Source organism: Diadema setosum, chromosome 9 (genome assembly GCF_964275005.1).
Source record: "Diadema setosum chromosome 9, eeDiaSeto1, whole genome shotgun sequence".
Lineage (NCBI taxonomy): Eukaryota > Metazoa > Echinodermata > Echinoidea > Diadematoida > Diadematidae > Diadema > Diadema setosum.
Window position 1 is genome coordinate 21828796 of NC_092693.1, and position 23140 is coordinate 21851935.

At 40.1% G+C, this 23140-nt stretch overlaps 1 protein-coding gene across 1 annotated transcript; it reads right to left on the reverse strand.

The window, feature by feature from the left end:
* Nucleotides 1–253: 253 nt before the first annotated feature.
* On the reverse strand, nt 254–17902 carry LOC140232610 (heat shock factor protein-like). Its single transcript, XM_072312708.1, has 11 exons — nt 17651–17902; nt 15325–15433; nt 13248–13372; nt 12424–12542; nt 10858–10992; nt 10191–10311; nt 8038–8378; nt 5597–5705; nt 4627–4686; nt 3878–3950; nt 254–2106 (listed from the first exon to the last, which is right to left on the reverse strand). Exons 1-11 carry the CDS (start codon nt 17789–17791, stop codon nt 1949–1951), a joined length of 1491 nt encoding a protein of 496 aa, XP_072168809.1. The 5' UTR covers nt 17792–17902; the 3' UTR covers nt 254–1948.
* Nucleotides 17903–23140: the final 5238 nt, after the last annotated feature.

Sequence of the window (23140 nt, forward strand, 5' to 3'; positions counted from 1 at the left end):
GGTGCAGTTTGCTTTCTCTTTCAAAGTACTGGCGACAGTGACTGTGTGTGTGTGCTTTGGCATGGAGCAGCAAATCAAATGCAGTGTAAAATTACACTTTTAAACTCAAAAATTAGATAAGCAGCACATTGGGATGCACTGTATCTAAGTGATTAATAAAGCAAATGAGCCATATTACAAGATAAGGATTCACGGTCCACAAATATATGCATCAAGGAAAACCATTAGGTTTCCATTTTTTAATTTTCATTTCCTATTGATGGCACATCATTAGAACAGATATATGACTTTGAATTATTTCCTCAACTATTCTCAACAAATCTGAATATTCCGTTTAAACGTTTACATTGAAATACAGCTTCAACTTCAATGAAATGCGAAACCTTTCTGTCGTTTCCAAATTTTGTCTTGAACAGAGAGGTGCTGAGCAGAAACCATAAAAGAATGTTAGACATCCCATTGTAATGCTTCAGAACCCAAGCATGTGTTTGCATGGATTTTGAAGAATTTCCACTCCTTCAATAACACCTCCCTGATTCAAATATGAACACCTTTTGCCAGACTGCCCATTCACATTAAGGCGGAGATGTATCTTTAATAGTGCCCGGCTGGAAGTAGCAGCTATTTGCTCGTTCCTACATCCGCAAGTTCTTCAGGTCGCGACATCAAGCTGATTGAAGCAATATTTTGCTGATGTGATAACAGTGTCACAGAATACCCACATGCGTACACATAATTCTCCTCTATAGATTGTAAAGTTGATGGTTAGAATGGGTGTAGTACCACAAATTTCAAGGTAAAATTACATAGGTAAAAGCTGTCAAGGAAGGACCCAGACCAAACTGGCATCACCGATGATAGTAGGATGTAGCAAACATTCTGTAACCTGCTGCTGAGCTCCACACTTTATCTTTTTCTTAATCCACTTCTTATAACCTCCCATGCACAGGCAGACTTGAGAGAGTTACTGGTATCACAAATGTCTACAAGATCCAACTCCCATCTTGCATGAGCCCTCATTCTATATCAATAATACATGTATACATCTCTTATTTTACAGTTTTCAACTACCAAGGCATATCATCAATACACTATGGTACAACAAATAAGCCAAGATAGAAGAACCGACTGTACAACACCATATAATTTCTCTCAAATAATGAGAATCAAGCGCAACAATATCACTTTAAATGATGTACTGTTTCTTATTTCTTGTTGTTGGTTTAGGACCCAAGTTTTGCTTTTGCAGCACTCGAGTATAATGGTTTGCCATGTCACACCAACCATCACCATGGAGTTTTATGAGAACGATACATGTCATAAAGCCTTTTTGGAGCATTTTTCAATATCCCCTTACAAAGAAAATTCTATTGCATATACAGTAAACATATTAAAACTTCTTTGTTCATCCCCCTTGAGCATATCAATACTGGAAGTGAAAACACAACAACTTGAATGAGAGATAGTCAGCATTCACATTTACAAAAAGGAAACATCATAAAGAGAAATATCAACTACAAGTTGAACTTTTCCATACTTATTTGAAATGCACTTGACGTTGGCGACAGGAATAAACGTGGCAGAAAAAGGTTTGTATTTTAATGTTTTTACACAATTTTTTTTTTTACTTAACTCCTACAGAAGCTTGAAGTACACAAAACAAAGTGTTCCTCTCAACTCTTTCCCTAACTTGCCTGCCATTCCGTGCCCTCCGATTTCATCAACTAGCCAAGTGGTCATCATTTCTTTCAGAGAGAGAGAAAAAAAGGGTGGGGGGGGGGGGGAGAGGAGGGGAGGAGGAGGGAAAACAGAAGTGGGAAGAAGAAGAAGAGGAAATTCCATTCCATTCCTGTTACACAAAACACTTTTGTTTGAACATGCACCAATACCTGGGATGTCAATTACAAATCAATTTCTGTCAATCCTTATCCCTCATCTTGCGACAGAGCTAGAGTGCGAAACCGAGTAGGTCATCATCTCCTTGTTGGAGGGCAAGCGAGTCGTCGTTCGGGGTACCGAACAGCGAGTCCTCGTCGTCGACCATGAAGGCACCCATGGGGTAGGATGTGGAGGGCTTGTACGTGACCAGCTCATTGCTCGGCGGGACTGCAAAGAGGAAGGGAGTCATTAATTTTTTTCTGATTTACGGCACAGAGCTTGACATGCTGCAAGACACGATTCTACACAACACCTAGTATAAACTTCTTTGGGAAAAATCTTTGGAACAAACGAGGCTTGTCATATTAAAGTTAGCATTAGCAAGAAACCTGCTCCAATCAAGGCCCACTGGTGTTGCACACTGATGAATGCAAATATGATTTGCTTTTCACACCCCATATCATGACATAGCCAGCCCCACATTTTTAACAAGAGACCCGCGGGTCTAGCGCTCACCTGAGTATCGCAAGTTCACCTTTCACGCAGTCACTAATCTAAATTATTCAAAGCTCTACCAAACTTTGATCAGGCATTCGCAAGTAGAAGATGAAAATGTACAATAAGGGCCCAAATTTTGTAAGATTCCTTAATTTGGGGGGATTGGGGCCCGCTGGGGCCCTCAGGGTGGGGCATGGTGCCCAGTTTGATAAATTGAGATCCTGACCCCCTAGGGATGCTACCTGCCAAGTTTGACGAAAATCCATCATGAGGTTTTCAGGAAGAAGATGAAAATGTACAATTCAGGCCCCCATTTGGACCTTCCCAGCCAACCCCCCCCCCCCCCCCCAAATCTGCCATGAACAAACTTGAAGCTACAAGTCATTTAGTACTCACTCATAGTATTATCTTAGCTCTATAACTTCTGATTCTAGAGAAGATTTTTAAAGATTCCTTCATTTTGGGGGGTTTGGGCCCCCTGGGGGGCCCCTGGGTGGGGCATGGTGCCCATTTTAACAAATTGAGTTCCTAACCCCTTAGGGATGCTACCTGCCAAGTTTGGTGAAAATGGGTCATGAGGTTCTCAAGAAGACGATGAAAATGTACAATTTAGGCCCCATTAGAACCCCTCCCCACCTCCCCCCTCCCCTGGGTCCCAAGGGGGGCACCCCTGATTCTGCCATGAACAAACTTGAAACTATAGTCATCAATGTACTAATTCATAGTATTAACTTAGCTCTATCACTTCTGGTTCTAGAGAAGAAGATTTTTACAGATTCCTTAATTTTGGGGGGTTTGGGCCCTCCTGGGGGCCCCCTGGGTGGGGCATGGTGCCCATTTTAACAAATTGAGTTCCTAACCCCCTAGGGATGCTACCTGCCAAGTTTGATGAAAATCGGTCTTGGGGTTTTCCAGAAGATGATGAAAATGTAAAAAGTTTACGCACGACGCACGATGGACGAAGGGCGATCGCAACAGCTCACTTGAGCCTTTGGCTCAGGTGAGCTAAAAATGGGGGGGGGGCAGTTTATATTTCTGGTGCCACTTCCTGGTTTCATCAGGTAACAAGAAAAAAAAAAAAAACACCCCTAAAATACCGCGGGTGTCATCGGCTGACAACATGCAATCGCCAAAAGCTTAACAACTATCTACTTTTTTTTTTCTCATGCCACTTCTGGGGTGAAAAGATGGGGGGGGGGGGCAACATGGTAAAACACCATGTATTCCTATGTATTGTGCAACAACAACAAAAACAAGTGGGGGGGGGGGGGACCCCAAGTTCAAAATTTTTAACTATGTACTCATTGCAAACACCTGTCCCTTGCAGCAGTTTGCCTTGATAATGAAGCAAGACGATTGAACTTGTGCTGCATCATTTATCAACAAAAGCAGAATACATGTAGCCACAACACTTTGCATCTGACTACAAAGCCTAATTCATATTTTGTGTGGGATGTGGGAACCTCAAATGTATCAGAAAAAGAGGCCCATCTTGCCCTACCTTCAGCAGATGTTTCTAATGATGTCCGGAGTAGATCCGCATTGCCACTCTTCTCTTCCGTTTCTGTGTTTTCCTGCGAAATGAATCAAGATGAATACAAAAAGGATAATAAAATCACAATCTTCATTTAGGCCATATATGACAATCAAATCATCGGAACATTTTACAGACAATATACAAGTGACACACACATTCTTATTTTTCTCCAGTAATACACTGCAATGTTTCATGCTATTGAGATATATCATTTGTTAAAATGCTACAAAATAATAATGATATTAAACAGTCAAATACAAAAATAGCACTACTGAAATTAAATTCTCTAAGATGTAAACAACCCTTAAATGCAAGAAATTACACAGTAAAATAGAAAATGATGTACATATACAGAGAGAAAGAGAGAGAGAGAAATTAATACATAGATGGACGGATAGATAGATAAATAGATATACAGACAGATAGATAGATAGACAGATAGACAGATAAGATCAACATTGCTGTTCAATTTTCTGGATCTATGACATTTGCTCCTGCGACAATTGCTCTCATGAAATAACTGCACGCTAAGCTAAACATAAAACGCATCCACAAACACAACCATAAACCCTAATCCTAATCCTCACATCAAACTAAACCTAAAACCGGTATCACAACCCTAACCCTAAGTCCTTGGAGAAAATAAGACCGGAGCAATTGTCGCAGGAGCAAATATCACGTCACCCAATTTTCTAGAGATGAAAAGCACTTACTGACAAAGGAAATTCTGGAAGTGTTGCCAATTGCGGGTCAGGAAAAAAGTCTTGGAATTCCTGTGAGAAGAGATTGTGATGTGTAATGACGAACACACAAAAGTAAGAATAGGTGTTATACTGTATATAAATCTACTCAGTAGCCTACAGCAAGGAAGGTTACTAAGAGAGAAAGTTATTCACACATTTGTAACACAGATGTGGACATACAACTGTGGGGCTTTATATGAACTATTATACTAAGCCTTCAACAAAACACAATTTTCTTTTTGTTTTGTGTTTTTGTATATTCCTCCTCTTTGAAGAGATGACAATGCCCGTGAAGAAAATTTTAGCGCATAACAAATCAGTAACAGCTATATGTAAGACGAAAGCTTGAAGAACAGAACTGACATGATGACATAAACACAGGCATGGCTAAGTCACCATTTTCAGCCTCTATTTGTTGCTCAATAATCCCAGCATTCATTGTTAGACAAGAATTATGAAGATTGGTGTATCCTCTTAGCAAATAGAATCATTCTTATGAAAGGCCATTGCCGGCAATGACTTATTTCTATTCAAGGTAGTGAGAGCAGCTGATGTGATCCAACCACGTCCCCGCTCACCTGCACAAGCACAAAATCACACCATTTTTCCCCTCACCTGACAAATCATGTAGGGATGGGGTAAAATGTGACACCCTAGATAGAAAAACAAACAAACCAACAAACAAACATGAAGACATAAAAATAAAACAACTACAGTACGACCTCTTGTTATCCAGGCATGTCGGGACCAGCACCTGTTTGGTTTGGTTTTAAGTGAGTTTGAAATCATGTTTTTTCTTCTTCTTTTTTAACGCATTCACTGAGTAAATACGTCCACATGACAGAGAAGTTTGGATAGGAGATGGCCAAATAATCAAGGTCAGACTGAACATGATAGGCAGTTGGCTCAAATTCTTGATGCTGCCTCTGCACACACTTACATGCAAAAGTCCTCCCAGTTCAAATGATAGGTTTGGAGAATTTGCGATCAAGCTCTGAAACTCTTTCAGGTTAGACTGTACATTGTTGAGTTGGTCCCCCAGTTCTTGCCTGTGCCAACAGTAAGTGAAAACAAGCAACATCCACATAAGACCAAATGTGGTAAGTTTGAGAAGGAAAAGAGGCAAGGAACAGCAATTTTTAATTCATTACGTACAATGGTAGAATACACATTAACTGATATGATATGCGAACCATGACAACCATTACCTGATTAAAGTGAAAGACATTGGGGCTGAGAAAACTGCAAGAAATGTGATTTGGTTTTTTGGGGAAAAAAAAAATCTGATATTTGTTTTGACATTGAAAGTTTGATATCTGAGCTACCTCTCTTATTTCAGTCTAAGGTCTGAGTCAGGGAATGTTTTGAAATTAGAAGAAAATGTATCAGTTGTTACAAAGCATGTTTAAATGTGGTATTAAATTGATGCATTTTGTGTAAATGGCCTAGTCTTCCTCATACTTGATTTCAACCAAAATTCTGGGCTGATTTTCTCAAAAGTTTGTCAGTGGGGAGGCCCACTCTTTTACTGTTTATGCGGTATTTTTTGTACATAGAGTTAGACAATTTAACCCTTTATGTGCTGGGGAACAAAAAGGCCATAAAAACTGAGCTGTAACTTGCTATGTTGTTGGGGTTTTTTTTTTTTCAGAAACATTAGTGTCATTTCTCCAAACTTGACTTGAGATGAGTTGCATCTCGTTGCATGTGCCATTATCTATATTTGTGACCTTACAAGCGACCTCATCTACTTTGTGACTGACTGGCCTCTGCAGTGATGTGTTGCATACAATAATTCACTTTAAAACTGCATATAAAAAAAATCAGATCGACTTTTCATAATAATAGTAATAATGATAATAATAATAATAATAAATAATAATAACAATAATAATTCAAAATCATAAAGCGCATTATAATTAACAACATTCTCTCTGCGCTTGACATAACATATACAATCATCAATACTTGATCAGATAAGCTTTCAATGCTTTCTTGAAAGAATCAAAGGAAGATATGCTTCATAACTGTTGATTCCTGTCATCCACACATCTTACACTATAATAGTGAAGACTAACTGAAGAAAAAACAAAACAAAACAAAACAAAACAAAACAAAACAAAACCAACCAAACAAACTAACAAACAAACAAACAAACCCCTCTAGAAGCACCAGAGGCATACGTTCCTGGATGAATGTTACAGCTGACTTGAACACTGCCACTGGGAGTGTATGAATATGGCACTCACAAAGCCTACTGAACCAAGCACAGTGGTGGCATTGTGTTTATCTTGGATATTACCTGCCTCATACCTAGGGAGAGGTCTTTCAAAACTGTTTGAAATCAGGACTGACCTGTCAGAGTGATTTACCCTATTTTAACTGGGCTATTTGAGACCAAGTTTTTACTGGGGGGTCAATTTGACCCCCCCTTCAGATCTCGGCCAACGATCGTGCGATCGCTGCAAAATTTTGCCTGAACATAGAGCCAGATGTCAACTACAAGATTACGTGGTCATACAATAGAAAAATGTTGATTTCATATTTTTTAATAAATTAATTATGCAAATTTACGCATGAAATCATATTTTCACCTATAACTCCATCAAAAAGAATGAAGGATTGCTAAATTTTTGTGTCAGATTTCCTCAAGACACATCAAACAATTTTCTTGTAAAAAAATAGCGCAATCAAAATCAGTTTCTTATGTTTTTTTTTGTTTTGTTAATTTCTTATGTATTTTATTGTTTTTTCGACCTTTTGTTTTCTATTGTTTTTTTTTGCCAAAATTTGTTGCAGGCACTTTTTCAAGCTTATCTACATTAGAATTGATTAATTTCAATGTTCAAAAGTTGAAACAATCTAATTTACATCAATTAAACAAAAAAACACAATTTGCATTGGATTTGCACACGAAATCATGAATTTGAGCTGTTTTCGGGTTGACATGCATATGCAAAACATTGCGTAACTTCAGAATGGTGTACCCGGACGTCGCAAATTTGGTCTCAAAATATGCAGGAGACTTCAACGAAAAAAGTCATGAAACGAAGCGGCAAAATCTTTGCGCGTTGCGGAATCGTGGTGCGAAATGTCGAGGGGGGGTCAAACACCAATTTGACCCCCCCATTAAAATAAGGTTAAAACAAATGAGCAATGCCTTAACATAATGTATTTCTCTAATTGAGAAGCACAGTCATAGATCAAAGGTAGATAACCTTGCATGACAAGCTTCAATTAGAGATTTAGAATAAAAACATATGAAAATGGAAACAAAATATACACATTTACGTTGTTGTTTTAGCCGTGTGTGATTGTAAACAATTAAGATTATCTGTTTCATGGACACTAAAAGCTCATCGGAGTGTGGCATAAGCTCACCTCTGCTCTTCGTTGGACAGTAAGCGCTGGATTTCAGGTCTAGTTGTGCCGTTGTCTGGTCCAGAGACTACCTGGGGGGTGCTGGCCACCACAAGCTGTCTTCCTCCCAAATCTTCCTCATTGCTGCCTCCCGCCACTTCAGCAGAATTGGGGTCGGGGAGGACACTGCTGCCTTCCAGATCGAAGGACCCAACGGGGCTGTCTGCACCAATGAAAGATGCAGTGGTCGACGGTGTGGCTGGGAACGTCACATCGGGGCTTATGGGTGGCTCGGGCAGCACTTCTGACAGAACGGCACTGCTTCCGACTGGATCCACTGAAAACAGATCCAAGTCGCTGGCCTGTGAATTAAATCACACATGAGTATGTGTAAATACAAATGTGAAACACATAACATTGATCAGCCAAGCACATTCCAGGCCTCGAAATAGGATTTTGGATGGGCACGGCCATTTAGAAAAGGGCACTTTTTCCAAGAGGCCAGGGCACTTAGGTCAGTCAGAGGGGCACCAAGGCCACATTGGAAAGGGCATGTTGGGTGTTTATACGTGATGTAAATGCCCCATAGGGCTGTATGCTATCGACTGTGCTGCTACATTCAGAAGCGCATGCACGCATAAGATCTCTCCGCAGCAGACGACGTTAGGCAGTAGGCCATACGCAATACGATGTAGGTTCTGTAATACAGTACGTTCTCAACATGTACGCCGCACTCGCTTTGGAGCACTTCCGGCGCCATTTTGCTTTGAGCATGCGGGAATGAATGCAGAGCGAGAGAGATGGCAATGCTCGCAGCCGTCCAACAGGCCTGGCATTTTTTAGCATGGCTTGCGACCACTTGCTCCGGCCCGCCGCTGCCTAGCTAGTAACTCTATGGCCGCTGCGCTGCGGAGGCAGTCAGGACGGTAAAAGCCGGTCGGGCGTACATGTACGTAGACTTCTACACGTCGTCTCGTATCTCGGAAAGATACTTTGAGTTTGAATCAGATGTATTGGGACTCGATTGAACTGAAGGTATGATATTTGAGATCAGGAAAGTTGTTCAAGCTTATTAAAGTGTAGACTTTGAGAAAGGGCATATTATACGTCATAAATAATAACTTTCATTCTAAAAGGGCACCACGGCCACAAGAAAAAAGGCACATTTTTTTTTGGCCGTAACTTTGATCAAGGAAAAAAAAAGGCATTGCGGCCAACGAGAGGGGCACCGACGGCCATGGCCGTCGGTGGCCGTCGGTTAATTCGAGGCCTGACATTCGTGTAATGTGAACCCAGATCAGTATGTTACCTTGATGAGGGCCAGAATGTGGGAGTAGACGCTTGGTATAACAGTTTTCACAACAAAAATTTAACACACGGTGAAAGCCTAGTATTACCAGGCTATTGCCCAGCAAAGACAGGCTTTCATGTGCAAGCTATCTCAACAAGGGCCTCTCATTGACAACAAGGAATGCACAAAAAATATCCAGCCTCCGCAATCTTACAATTCATTATGTCTATGCACTCTAAATATTTTACTGTAACTTGAATCACTAGAAACAGTGCAAAAATTCTTCTTTTTTTTTAAACAAAGAAAGTTTTGATCAAATCCACGATTAGTGAGTAAGACATCCTCACTGAGTCATTGATGAGATTGTTTCAACTAGTCAATGTACCCGTGGAGTGCCAGAAATCCTCTATGGGGATTCCCCCAGAAATGGGTCAACAGACGTCAAATATCTGTTTTGCGCTACTCCTTGGTCCGATCTTGGCCAAATTTGCTGGAAGCATAAGTAGGCTTACACCAAAGAGATTTTGAGGAGAAAAATCTCTTTGGCGTACACCTGGGAATCCCCATATAAGTAGGCCTACATAGCGCCCTCTATCGGGTGGCCCATTATATTTCTGGGGGAATCCCCATGTAAGTAGGCCTACATAGCGCCCTCTATCGGGTGTCTGAAGTTATTTGACCTTTGACCCCAGTGACCTTAACCTTTCCAAAAATGAACCCCTCAAGGGCAATTTCGCGGTCAACCTGCATCCACCCACTAAGTTTGGTGGAGATCGGACCAAGGACCTGGGAGGAGTAGAGGAATGAACAGACAGACAGACAGACAGACAGACAGACAGACAGACAAACGTTGCTCGAATTATAGTATGATGATTCAACTCACTGTAATCCCCTCGCTGGCCGGGATCTCATCGATTGTAGCAACGCCAGGAGTGGTGCGTGCATATTTGGCTCTGCTGGGGGCAGTTCCATCTGGGATGTCTTCAATCATCAGCTGCGACCCCCTGGTGTCAACAGAGACATGGCATTTAAATGTTTAATAGCTGCTGAAACCCAACGTTGGGCAGCTGTGGTGCTCCGAAAGTGGTAATGTCACAGTTGGGTGAAATCTTAGTGCACAACAGATTAATGTAATAGTCATCATTCATATCTATATCAGTGATTGTAGCATGAACAAAAAACGAAAAATTGTCATTAAAAAATTTAAAATAAATTTTAAAAAGATTTATCGGTATCATCATTATGACAATGACCATGATGACAAAACAGCGACTGTAACTCCTTTTCTTACTACTACTACTACCACTCTTATTACTACTACTTCTACTATCATTATCATATTATTACTAGTATATTATTATCATTAACATCATCATTATTACTATTATGATGATGATGATGATATGATGATGATGATGATGATGATCATCATCATCATCATCGTCCTCATCATCATCATTATTATTTGGTGTTCCTGTTTGTGTTTGTATCAAAACTACCACATGTACTACTGCTGACAGTTTGAATAATTAAACCACTGATGTACTCACTGTCTCCTCTTCCCTGTTGGGCCGTTTGGTTGGACCAGGCTGATGAGGAAGTGAATGAGGTGATTGACAATCTTCTGCTGTTTCTCGTGTCTCTGGCGAAGACTAACCACCTCCCGCCACAGAGCCTGGTTTTCGCTGCAATGTGAAAGGAAAACGTGGGTGTACGTGTAGTCTGTAAAGTCTGGTAAAAGCATTAGGGCCTACATGTATCTCACTGGAGGAGACATTGCCGCGACTCAAAATACCCCAAGAAATGGCTCGTGACTCCAGGCCGACTTCTGAGCATCTCCGAACAAAGTGACATTTTATTCACCAGAAGTTGAGGGTACATTGCTGCAAAGTTATTCTCCGAGAGGCATCTCAGCAACATCTCCACATTATCATCAGTAGGTCACCGTGGGTCTCTGCATGGTCACAGAGAAGTCTCCTGAACTACTCAGACAAAATTAGTCTTTGCGACAAGGGAGAAGCTGCTGAGATGTCTTTGTGACCAGCTGGATACTGAAAAAAAGTCTCAAAAATATCAAACATGTTCTATTTTCTTCAGATCCCACTGAGACCATGCTAGCCCCCAGGAGATGTTGCAGAGACCAGGGAGACTAAGTTGCCACCAGGTCACCACCTAGTCTCAAAGCCAGTGAGTTGCCCACTTTACATTGCAGGCAAGCTCTCAGTAAAGTGCTCTGGACCTTCCAATACAGAAATTACAACCCCAGTGGCACTGAAGTCACAACTGCACTGCAGAGTCAAACCCCACAGCCAAACATATCATACAGAACATTTATGTATTCCAGTATTCAATGCATGCTACCAAACTCAATGTGGCAGCAATGAATGACAGCTATTACATGTGAAGAGCACACACACTGTACTAAGAGATTGTCTGGGCAAAACTCAAACTCGGCCCTATCAAAATACCTTAGACTGAGTAAACAATGTCATGCATTTACTATACAACACAGTCAAACTCAACTATTACCTAAAGTCTAATTCACAGGGACAATTAAGTGTTTCAACTTATTTCCGTTTTGACTTGCACAATGGACTCAACACATAGGCCTTATCTAAATCCATCAAGGCACAATCTTTCTCAGAATCAAAGTGCAATAATCTCTACCATACCAGCTGTGGACAGCACAAACTATACTTGATAGCATGCATTTACAATGTGTTACCAAAAAGTTAACCACTAACTTTGTCCCGTGTGAAACATTGGGTCTGTGTTCAAAGAAGTGGAATAAAACCATAATAGACCTTCAGTCCTTTGACAGAGAAACAAGAGCTCTTTCCCTGTGTTCACATTAGGTCCAGCATGACAGAGAAAGTCACACACCACAGAACTTTCCCCTCCAAAACCAGAGTGGAAGTGCACTTGGGTTCCCCAAGACCATGCAATCATCAAAATGGCAGTCTCGACTTTAACAAAATTTCCATAGCAAAAAACAAAAAACAAAAAACAAAAACCTTTCCCAGATTCAGTCAAATACTCTCACATAATTGTAGCATGCAAAGTATTTAAACACGAAAATCACTGGGAAGCAAGTCCACAAACAAACCAGATCTTACCTTTTCATCGCTTCCAGTTTGGACGTGATGTTATCCTGCTTCCCCTTCATCTCTCGTACGTCTGAGAGCATTTTTCCAACTTCACTTGTTTTCAGTTTGGTCTCGTCCTTGTTGGTCCCCTGGCAAAAAGACACAAATGGCATACATTGTACAAATGAAGCTCTATACGATGCAGGTTTTGGTACCCTGCGGTACCAAAAACTCCTTCCTCTGTTTCTTTTTCCTTTGCATGCTCCTATAAACTTTATGACCACAAATCTTGTCTTTTGATCTTCTGTATGGTGTAAATCGATGTTGAAGAAATAAGTTTAACTGAATTGAAACCCATAAAGTCTACACACATCTCAAACATTGCTGGTATTTTGCCTTTGATGCAGAGCATATGAACAAACCAGAAGCATCAAATATATGGACAGTAGCAAAGTCAACGTCACAAAATGAAGCTTTATCTGACTCTTATAATTTTAAGCAAATTGCATAGCTCAGCATGTGGGCAATTAGCAGGGTACTCCTATTGTAACCAGAAACTCAAAGACCTATAATCTTCCACAAGAAACATTATTTATAAGGATGAGAAACATCAGGACCCTGTTCTATTCAACTTGAGCATCCAGTGAAAGTCACAAAACCATGGTAACTGCTGCCACCAACACAACAGCTTGGAAACAACCAATTAGAAATGAGGATTTCTATTTTTGGTATGTAGTAGCTGTGCTCAACATATTTGTATGGCTTCCAAGCCTATGTATGAATGAGGATATGAAAGACATTGATTAATGAAGAGAGAAGATGCATGAAAGTGACCACATCGTTTCACCACTTACCTTCCTCTTAATGAGTTGCAGTTGACCGATTTTTCCCTTGAGGAAGTGGGGATGTTGGAATTCAATGTCCTTCCGATCGGTCTTCAAAGCACCATCTTCCAAGCTGGACCTTTTCCTGAAGCCATCTGTGAATGAGTGAATCATGCCACAGCATTTTAATAATATCTGATCTGATATGGGGTAAGGTTATGGATGCTGTGGTAAATTTCCATTATGAATTGAGCTATGAAATGTACAAGGTAATGCACCTGTGTGTAGTAGCCAATTGACTCCATAGCAAAATCTCCCTTTCTCTATGAATTTAATCTCCAGAGAGCTGATAGCATAGTAAACACAAGCCTTTGTCACAGACTACCTTCCAACTTAGGGAATAATTTTCCTGGTAGTGCATCGCGATTTGCTATGTATTTTTACACCACTGCTACACAAACTAACTTTTGTGTAGCAGTTTTCAACCACAGAAGAGTTCAGGATACCATTTGAAAAATTGTTCCTCAGCCATAATTGCTAGGCAAATTTGAGTTGGAAAATTATTCCTTGCAACTATCTATTGCCACTGAGAAAATATGAGAGAAATGGAAGAATTTTTACCTATCTTTCTATTTTCTGTCTTTCTATGCATTTAATGTCAGGGCTGTCAACATTAAACACATCAATATGAGGGAGATTCCAAAGAGCAGTCACCAAGACACTTTTATGGTGTGTGCATCTCAACAGACAAATGTACAATGTAATTTCCAAACTAGAAAAGCACTCTGAGAGCGCAGACCTCTGCCAAGCATGCAGCTCATTTCCACCACTGATCTTGTTCTTCCATAGAGATATCAGTGATTTCTACCCATACGTACTTATACATGTATTGCATTGTGTACTGAAAGTCGGCCGATTTCCCAATATAGAAGCCTTTGTTACGTCATAACCCCTCAGCTGCACGGCGCACCTCGCCCTAGCAGAAACTAGAGCACGCACTTTAGTGCGCGCACGCAAACCTCAAATACGCGCAACCTGAACTCCCAAGTTCATTGACCCTACCTGCCAAAATATCAAAAATCCTTCATAAATTCCCCAAAAATTCTGGGATCACGACCAAAAGTTAATCGTTTGTTACTTGTGTCATTCTCAACCTTTCATGCAAGTTTCATCCAAATCCGTTCACTACTTTTTGAGTTATTTTGCACACGGACAAACTAACTAACTAACTAACACACAAACCAATGGTAACGAAAACATAACCTCCCCCCTTGGCGTAGGTAATAAGGGAGGCATTAGTGCTCTCTTGTTAAGACATGAAGGTTCTGCAAAGAGCCTCCCACAGAATCAGAAAACTGGCAGATCTGAATGATGCACCAGTCAGTTCCTAGAAGATTACAAAGCATGATATGCCAATTGCCCCTTGGTATAGGAAAATTTGTAGTAACAAGAGACACATTGGGTCTTGCACTCACCAGTGTATGACCAGAGTGATTACCGGGTATGCGGTCTTGCTCTTTGCAAGCAATTAATTCCACAAAAGTAATCCTGACAAAGCCATCAAAGAGGCAGTATGGCATGGCAATGCATTATACTGTATGTCTTTAACCAGGTAATTCCTTGCTGAATTTTACACTACACACAGACAAAAGAATTCTGACATTTCAATAGTCTCATAATTAGAGACTGACAGTAAAATCCTACATAGTCCTCGGAGAAAGAAATATGAGTTTAGTTCGAAAGTGTTTACACACGTTGTACATCATATTCCTGTAATTTATTAAAATCCTCAAGTGTTTCTATTTCTACAGTCTAGTACTGATCAGTTTTATTCCCCTGCTGCTCCTCTAATTAAGTTTCATCTAGGCAAAAATTCCCTTGCATTCATTGTTGCTTGGCAGAGTAAGCATCCAACAAGCTTTGTGGTTGGTAAGACAATCTTTTGTGAACAAAGCATGCAGAGAATTTGATATACAGGAGAAACAGTGTATTATATAATGTGCAGCATACAAAGTTCCAGGGCTTTTTTGGATTGCTTCATAGGTATAGTAGAACGCAAAACCCTTTCAAACGTGAATGGTATTGACGGTGTAATAATTTTACTCACACATGTTGAGCTGGCGGATGAAGCTTGCCATGTTGTTGTGCTTGAAAAAATATGGCAGGACTGAGCTGGCAAACATGACCTGATCTGACACTATGAAGCTGTCACCCTCCTGTTGGAGTAATCACAAAGAATAGAACATTACTACAACTTCAGAAAACACCTTCTGTGTCCCTAGTGTAGGCCTATAAAATTGTACTCCTATTATCCAGTGTAATAGTTCTTACTGAAATCAAATGAAGCAACCAAGGGGTAACTTGCATATAAGGATCTTTACATATGGAGCAAAAAGTGCACATCATGAACATGTAAAACCATGGAGGTACCGTACCTCCATGATAAAATTGTACATTCCTTCACAACAGTACATAAGTATATAAATAACAATGTAAACACAGTAAACAGGAAAAAATACATGTATCCCCACTGGTATGATTATACTCCTACACTATACACCAAAATGCCATTACAGAATATCATAACAAAACCTGCAGTGTTTGTATCATGAAAATGCCTTACATAAACCACAAGGAATACAATCCAAAATTAAAGACTGTGACAAGTCTAGAAGATCAGCACCAGCATTGTGGAATGATCTCCAAGAAGACAGTAAAATAGTATAGATCCTTCTACTGAAGTAGACATGATAAAGACTAACTAGAGGTCTATACACAGCCCTGTCGCTGTATCCGATCGACACCTACACCCAGGGTTCGACCTCCTTGCCAAGGTTCGACCATGCACAAAAGTATGTCTAGGTTTCTACATGTAGCAGGTGGCTGAACTTTTTGACAGCGTTGTGGTTGAATCATTATGGGCAGCTTGCATTTAATACACAATCACAAGCACGGCATCTGGTTGCGCTAGATAAAGATGGAACTACTAAATTTAAATCCATGCTAAATGAAAAACATGTTTTTTTAAGAACAGTAAATTAACTGTCATTAACAGTGTTAAAGGGAAGATAAACCCCAAGAACACTGTGGATTGAGTGAAAGCAGCAACATCAGTAGAACACATCAGTGAAAGTTTGAAGAAAATCGGACAATCGATGCAAAAGTTATGAATTTTTAAAGTTTTGGTGTTGGAACCGCTGGATGAGGAGACTACTAGAGGTTATGACGTATGAGTGGACTACAATATCAAGAAAATATAAAGAAAATACTACAAAAATCCATTTTTCATGAAAATTACAAATTCCATCAACTTGATATTGACATATGTTAAGGGTAGCAATTATTCCCCCTGCTTTCTGAAAGCGGTTGGTCCACTGCTCTTTCATAATTCTAGAAAAGTGAATTTTTGTTGAATATCCTTTATATTTTCTTTGTATTGTTGTCCACTCATACGTCATATCCTCTAGTAGTCTCCTTATCCAGCGGTCCAAACACCAAAACTTTAAAAATTCATAACTTTTGCATCGATTGTCCGATTTTTCTCAAACTTTCACTGATGTGTTCTACTAAATGTTGCTGCTTTCACTCAATCCACATTGCTCTTTGGGTTTACCTTCCCTTTAAATGAATATTGACAGTTTGATATTGTTTGAACATGAATCTGGAGGAAGATGTTCATTCCACAAAAATTACAAAAATCAAAATGAATATGTGTGCATTTCTGTTAAATATCAATTCTAGACTATGCCATGCCTCTAGAACTCTAGATTCTAGAGTATTCAAAACAACCCTGTTGTTTGCAGCAGGTTCGTAAACTGTTCGCAGCAGGGCTGTTTCATTTATTGATGAAAAGGCCCAATCAAGTGTCACTCCCCACAATGTCAATATAACACTTGCGAGTATAACTCCTGCTTGTGTTCCAAAAAGTAAGGGCAGACTAAGCACACATGATGTTCATTAGCTGTTCTATTGATGAATGAAAGTGCCCCTGCCAGATATAGGCACCCTGCCGCAAACTGGGTTGATTCAATACTCAAACACGTTCTGAGTCGATGACAGTGGAATCAGTGGACCAACATGCAGAATCAGAAATACCGGTAGGCCCTACAGAATTGAAGCGCCTCTCACTTTCAAAACACGGAACTTCAGTAGGCCTACCGGTACAGACAAAATATGTAAGATAAGCATATGCTGGTGCCGTTTGTTTTCTGAATACAAAAAAAAAAGGTATCATATGATATTTGCCAAGCCCAAGGTCTAAACTCTAAAATCTACTTCGAAACTTGTGCGTGGCGGCCCCTGAACCTCGGCCGGCCAGAGAATGCCCAGCCAGCTCTCGATGCGATAACCGCAACTGCGGCAGCGGACGGACGCTGGTAATGTCCCTGACATGCAGTGCAATGTACGAGTAGAGTAGGCCCGACCGTACTTACCTCGCTCCAGCGAATGTATTCGTCGGTATTTTTGTCGTCTACTAACAGCCATAATTTTGACAGAAATGCTGGACAGGACAAAGACTTGGGAACACCATCCCCCTGAGCAATCACTGTGGTAGGCTTTTCCTTGGATGCCATGACTGCACATGTGTACAAAATTTGCAAACGGGTGACTTCTCAGGCTCAGAGTACAGTATCAGGGCATCATGTAAGAAGCCATTTTGTTTTCGTCATTCTCTCATGCCGCCGTGGTTGTTTTGCATGCGATCAAACTTCCTTGCATATCGCTGGATGGGATCTACGGTCTGGTACGGGACAACACGTACGTGAACCACTGATCTCCGTAGGAGTCATCTGGATATCTCATTGGCCAATCGCTTTGAAGACAGTGCGTCGCCATCTTACCGCGCATAATCATCGCCATTGAACAGAGCTCACAGACATCATGATGTGATCTTTAACTCCATGGTTGAAAGTTGAAGGTTTATCATTGTATTCTTTACAATTTTAAATACAATTTTATTGTATTCGGAACAATTGTATTTTTTTATCTGGTATGTGTTTGTTTGTTGTTTGCCATTTTCTTCTCTGTTGTCATGTTTGAATATTATAGGCTTACATCTATCTATCTTTTCATTTTTTGAAGCGCCGTGAGCACCGAAAGGTGGACCTGTGCGCTACGGGAAGTAGCCACTATTATTATTATTAGTATTCAACAACCCATTGTGGGCATCGAAGTCCAATAGAAATAAATTGAAGCATAGTTCATATTATCAAAATGTACAAAATAACCATGATAAAACAAACGTGAGTGAAATACAATTTTATTGATCAAAGTGTATTAAAGATGCATAGAAACATAGACTCTATACTTACGATAAGTGTAGAAAAAGTAAGGAAAATATCTGAGAGAGAGGGAGAGATCAGAAACGGAAGGGAAGAGGGGAGAATTAGAAAGATAGACAAAATTGATAACTTAGCATATAGTAAGCCTTAAAAACAAGAGGCATGTATAAAATATTGAGAAAAAGAAAAAAAAATCGCAATAAAAGATGCACAGAATATAATACATACCAAGACAAGCGAACTAAAAAAAAGGAAGGAATGGAGACGAGAGAGAATGAGAAAACAAAAGTAATTACAAAGAAGGCACAACATGTAAAAAGGCATATCTTCACTAATATAAAGGACGAATAAGGTAATTTAAATGATATATTGGTCACAATATCATAACCACAAAATTTCGTGGGTTAAATTAGAAAGGACTGCCTTCTTTTCACAACTGAACAAATTGTCCACTACAGTATTCAGATATTTCCAGTAATATCTTTTTAGATACATATCTTTCGTTCTCCATTGACATGCAGGCAGCACCATGGCTGAAAAGGTACTGGAATTTATCACCAATTAATAACCCTTATTGCAATATTGGTATACAACAATCTTTCATTTCTTGGAATTTGATCTCCGAGAAACAATTGGCAATTTGTAATTAGCACATAGAAATTGGCATAAAATTTTACCCTGCGAATCACTGAAGTGTCGGATGTATTTCTTCCAATAAGAGTCTGCTTGAAAATTCGACAGTTCAAACATCTTAAAAATCATGAATCTGCAATAATTTGAAAAGTATATGAGCTACAGGGACAAATATTTAGCATCAAATGCTAGAACTTGTCAAGTTCTTTCATTTTGATTGGTATTTTGATGTAATAATATTGAAGCACATTTAGACATTCTTTTCTTCATGAAACCCGTTTGGGGCAATATTTTTGATATTTTTTTTTTTTGTAAAAACAATTGGCTCTCATTAATTCATATTCATGAATACATCAGAATTTATTTCAAAGTAGTTTATGGTTGAGAAAGGATTAAAAAAAACCCACTAATATTATCCTTGCCTTAAAAACCGTGTTGAAGTATTAATATCGGGACTTTATAAAAAGTAGACAAAGTTGCAATGTCCGTATAACGCTACATTAATGTGAACCTGTAGAGTAAACGCTGCCGGATCTGTTGCAAACTATCAATTTACAACTTAGCCAAGACCTGAGCCCTCATTTCAGAAGAAAATTTCTTCTACTTAACGCTCCAATTAAAAAAAAAAAAAAAAAAGAAAAATCAGCATATCCACATGGAGGTGAATAATCGTGTTCAAAAAATGTAATGTCCGTAACGGTAAGTATTTTGTGTAATACTGTTATATCTACCAAATGATTTGTAGTAATCAATCGAAACTCAGATTGTTAACACTTTAGGATAACCTGGGTTAGAATAAACCATGAATGGATTCAGAATGAGCATGCTCAGTTGTTGAAATAAGCCCACGAAGTCACAGAAGAAAAATTATCGGAATGTAATGTCCGTAACGCTGGAATTGCCCATCATATTAAATTTGAATGAATAATTATATCTTCTTTTTTCTTAAAGAGGAAATCCAGTCAAAATATATGTTACTCTGATAAAAAAAAGAGTAAAATCTTACGAGTTCAACTGTAAAAAATTTGACTGAAATCGGATGAAAAATAAGGAAGTTATGACATTTTTAAGTTTTGCTAATTTCTGCAAAACAGTTCTTGTATACAGTGGATGTGAATATGCAAATGAGTGTGCTAACCATGTAATACCCTCACACTTATTTTCCATTGATCGTGTACAAAAAAAAAAAAAAAAAATGACGAAAATTCAATGTTTCTGTCATTGACGTCTGAAACATGACATTATTCCTGGTTGAGTAACTTCAGAATAGTGATCAGTTAGATATACGAGGATTTGAGCCTCGGGCATAACTGCGTTTGAATGAAAAAACTGGAAGTTTCAAAATTTTATGTACAAACTATATGGTTAAGTTGTGAGGGAATGACACAAAATGTCATAACTTCTTTATTTTTCCATCTCATTTCGATCAAATTTATACCGTTGAACTCGTAATGTTTTACTCTTTCTTATCAGACCAACTTTTATTTGGAGTGGATTTCCCCTTAAAGGCATAATTCACCATTTGCAGATGAAACAAAAACCCAACATAAGTACTTTAAAATAGTTCTAGAATGTGAGTCAGGGATAGAAACAACCACTGTAAAAATTTGAATCGGTAAAATTGATGTTAAGTATTGTTAAATATACAAAATGTGAAGAATAGTTATCATAAAAAAAATGTTTCCAGACTTAACTGGCTACACGTCTACGGTTTAATGAGAAAAATACAAATATCTCCTTATAACAGGCTTTATCGCGAAAATTTCATATGATATAAAGAATGTTTTGTGGTACAACAGACCTACACATATGCATTAAATGTCATAATATCTTGAAAATTTATTAAATCACTGTTCCCAAAGGTATAGATTAGTGCATAGATAGTATAATGTATATTAATAATGAATTATGATTTTCGCCCCGTTAGGGGCGAAAATTTTGCATTTTCAGTTATAAAATTGACAACTTTTAGACAAGAGAAGTGCCTTTATTGTTCATTTTGGTCTTTAAATAATTGATTATACGGGGGGGGGGGGGGGGTAAAAACTCGTTTTGCCCCAACACATTTTTTTATTGGGGGGGGGGGGGAGCAAGTGCCACCCCCCCCCCCCCATTCCGGCGCCCTTGCCAGGCAGTGACTGTTGGGTTAGTGGTGTCTCCTCCCTTGGTGTTGGCAGGCCTAGATAGCCCACCTAGCTGCTGCACCACGCCCTTGATTTCCATGCCAGGAGCACTTGCCCGGGGACCTTGCCCACTCCCTTCATGGATGCCGTATGATTGATCTACACTCATAGAAGCTACCACTTCGAAAATGCTGATATGGCATAAAATTATATTGTTCAACTGGGATCCTCCTTGACAGATATTTCACCGGGACACCTCATCATCCGGATCGGAATGATGAAGTTTACGATGACGTCACAACGGAGAACGCAGAGGGTGTGTGGTGCATTGAAAGAGGGGTACCCGAGGACGCAGTTGCCCACCAAGTGCGTCAATATTCGCGTTGATGTTTGGCAACTGATACGACCGTCATGGATATGCGTCATTCAACTCAGTCGTTTCTGTTGTGCAAATCACCGTTTACCAAAAAGACCCCGTTTACAGTGCGAGGCTCGGCCGCGGCCGAGCCCAGCCCCGCTTCAGAGTAAATGCGCAAAAGGCCAAATGCGAGGCCAAAATTGGCCTCGCATTTGGCCTCGCTCTGGAGGTGGTCTCGGCCGCGGCTCGGCCGCGGCCGAGCCCGGCCTCTTCTTGGTGTAAACGCAAACTGGGCCAAATGCGCGGCCAATTTTAGTCTGGCTTCCAGACACTCTGCCCAAACTATTTCGCTATTCACGATATTAACCCCCTCAACATGGAAAAGTAGTATAGTTTAAAGTGGTTTTGTCCTCCAAAGGATTTTTCCTTCGGCAAAGGCCTTTGCCCGAACGGCGACTTCGTCGCCACGGAATGCAGTTGGCAAAGGGTCTGAAAACCAGGCTATACCAAATTGCGTTTGTTTACAAGCAGCAGAGCGCCACAACGACAAAATATTGAAAGGTTTGAATTAAAAGCGCGGCCGAGCCTAGCCTTTAAACAAGGCGACTCGCTCTGCGTGCCCCCGTATAGCGCGTTTACCCCACAAACCTGTTGGCCAGCGAATGGAGCGAGCCGCCTTTAGCCACTCGTTCAGGGATGTGTACTTTTGTCGTTGTTGTTGCTTTATATTCTTTGACAAATTTGCGTACAAATTTGACGCAGAAAATACACACGGCACCAAGGCAAGCCGCGCGCGCTTGCTAACAAATTTGTACGCAAATTTGTCAAAGAATATAAATTATTTTGTTAGCAAGCGCGCGCGGCTTGCCTTGGTGCCGTGTGTATTTTCTGCGTACACATCCCTGAACGAGTGGATAAAGGCGGCTCGCTCCACTCGCCGGCCGGCCAGCCAACAGGTTTGTGGGGTAAACGCGCTATACGGGGGCACGCAGAGCGAGTCGCCTTGTTTAAAGGCTAGGCCGAGCCCAGCAAGGTAAACGGCCGCGCAATGAGGCCGAGCCCGGCCCCGCACTGTAAACGGTGTCTTAGTCCATGGGCCAAGACCCGAAAAATGGGTTGTTGGTACGACCTGAGGTGGCACAACCTTTTTGGTGTCAGTTTGTTTGTCGGGCATAGCTGATATGCTTATCAAGCTATGATAGCATTTCCAAATGAGTAGCTTAGCAGGCCCGTAGCCAGGATTTTTCAAGGGGGGGGGGGGGGGGTGCGGTCACTAAAAAAACGGACCTTCGGTACCAATACCAATGATGACACACACACACACACACACACACACAATTATATATATATATATATATATATTCTTTGGACGACCGAACTACAAAAGTTGTATAAGAAGTAATTGTGAATTTTGACTGTTTTAATGATGTTTTAAAGGGTGTGTACAGTTCTGGTCGGGGTGAAGATTTAGCTTTTAACGTTTTGCGAGATATTGTAGAAACCACTCTATGAGATGTCAAAGAGCAT

Coding starts and splice junctions, on each gene's coding strand:
- LOC140232610 (XM_072312708.1), bottom strand. CDS start 17,791: ATGGCATCCAAGGAAAAGCCTACCACAGTGATTGCTCAGGGGGATGGT. Junction 10,993..12,423: donor AAACTGGAAGCGATGAAAAG/GTAAGATCTGGT, acceptor TTCACATTGCAG/CGAAAACCAGGCTCTGTGGC. Junction 4,687..5,596: donor AACTGGGAGGACTTTTGCAT/GTAAGTGTGTGC, acceptor CTCTTCTCACAG/GAATTCCAAGACTTTTTTCC.